The following is a 1,288-nucleotide window of genomic DNA, read 5'->3' as shown; positions in this document are numbered from 1 at the left end:
GGCATGTGGTGCTGGGGGATTGAACCGTGGTCCCTGATGCTTTTGCTAAGCTTGTTCTAAGTAGGTGCTTTAGACCACTGAGCCATCTCTCCAGCCCCTTCTCTGATGTTTTTATCCCTGTCAGGAAACCTGTTTGAGGACTCAGTGACTAAGCTGTCCTATGGTACAGAAGACAATGAAGAAAATGGAGACCTGGAGTCTGCCCCAGGTAGTAGATACAAGTCTTCCTTTTGTGGGTTATGTGAGAAGGAAGAATCTGATTTGACTAGAATGTTTGCCTGTGACTAAGATGAAGATGGTTACTTCTCAGTATGTAATAATGATTTTTTGTCTGCTCACACTGTGATCTTGAAATAGGAAAGGTAATGCTCTACATTCTTGTCCTCCACAGCTACTACTATGCAGTCACAAATATTCAGAAAATATAATACCATAAGTTCAAAAGCTATTTTCAAAACCTGCATCTCCATGATGACAGAGAACAATAGAAAGTATGTTTTTTCATGCTGACATAGAGAGATAAAAGTCAATCATGATTTAATTAATATTGAGAGATTTTTTAAAAGGTAACTTAAATAGTAACTGAAATATACGGAGTTCACAAAACTTATAGTTACCATCAGCTTAGAGCTCTTCTCTGCAAAAAAGCAAAGAGCTGAAATTATCTAGCCTGACACTTCCCCAAGTGGTAAAAATGAACAGCTCAAGATAAATCACATGAAGAAAGGCTCAATGGAGAGGAAATACAAATCATAAAAGTAGTATCATGGGTTGGAACTGAGATCAGCTACTCGGGAGTGAGATCTCCTATCTCAGTGTTACCAAAACAGTCTTTCCCATCCACCACACTTCTATATACCTAATTGCTTCAGAAAGTACATGCAGAGCTTTAATTCTCCCTTTCAGATTCAGATTCATCTTCCTTAGTCTCTATTATGTGTGTATTACATATTTCAATCAGAATTATTACTGTAATATACTTGGAACTTAGAGCATGAATTTGTTAGTGTATTCTGGCATTAGAGGCTATTTTACTTTTTTTTTTTTGAGGAAGGGTCTACATGGTGTTCAGGATCTCACTACAAGTTCAGAGTCGTAGTGATCTGCCTATTTACAGCCTTCAAAGAGCTGGGATTACAGGTGTAAGACACCACACCCAGTCTCACTTTCCATCTAAGAGTGTCCCAGGGGTTAGGCCTGCAAGACAGGCCCCTAGGCCTGCTTGCAGGAGCTTTAATCCACTGAGATATTCTGCCAGCCCTATTAGAGGCTATTTTAATAAAATATT

General features: G+C 38.9%; 1 protein-coding gene across 1 annotated transcript in view; it reads left to right on the top strand.

The window, feature by feature from the left end:
* The window catches only part of LOC111814669 (antigen WC1.1-like), a 10,197-nt gene that overhangs the window by 4,551 nt on the left and 4,358 nt on the right, over positions 1-1,288 (top strand). The window contains exon 4 of the mRNA XM_023708577.1: positions 125-208. Coding sequence (XP_023564345.1) covers positions 125-208 — 84 coding nt within the window. The remainder of the gene's footprint in view (positions 1-124; positions 209-1,288) is intronic.

Source organism: Octodon degus, unplaced genomic scaffold, assembly GCF_000260255.1.
Source record: "Octodon degus isolate 3935 unplaced genomic scaffold, OctDeg1.0 scaffold00403, whole genome shotgun sequence".
NCBI lineage: Eukaryota > Metazoa > Chordata > Mammalia > Rodentia > Octodontidae > Octodon > Octodon degus.
The sequence above is the reverse complement of the archived record's forward strand: the minus strand, read 5'-3'. Positions and strand labels throughout refer to the sequence as shown.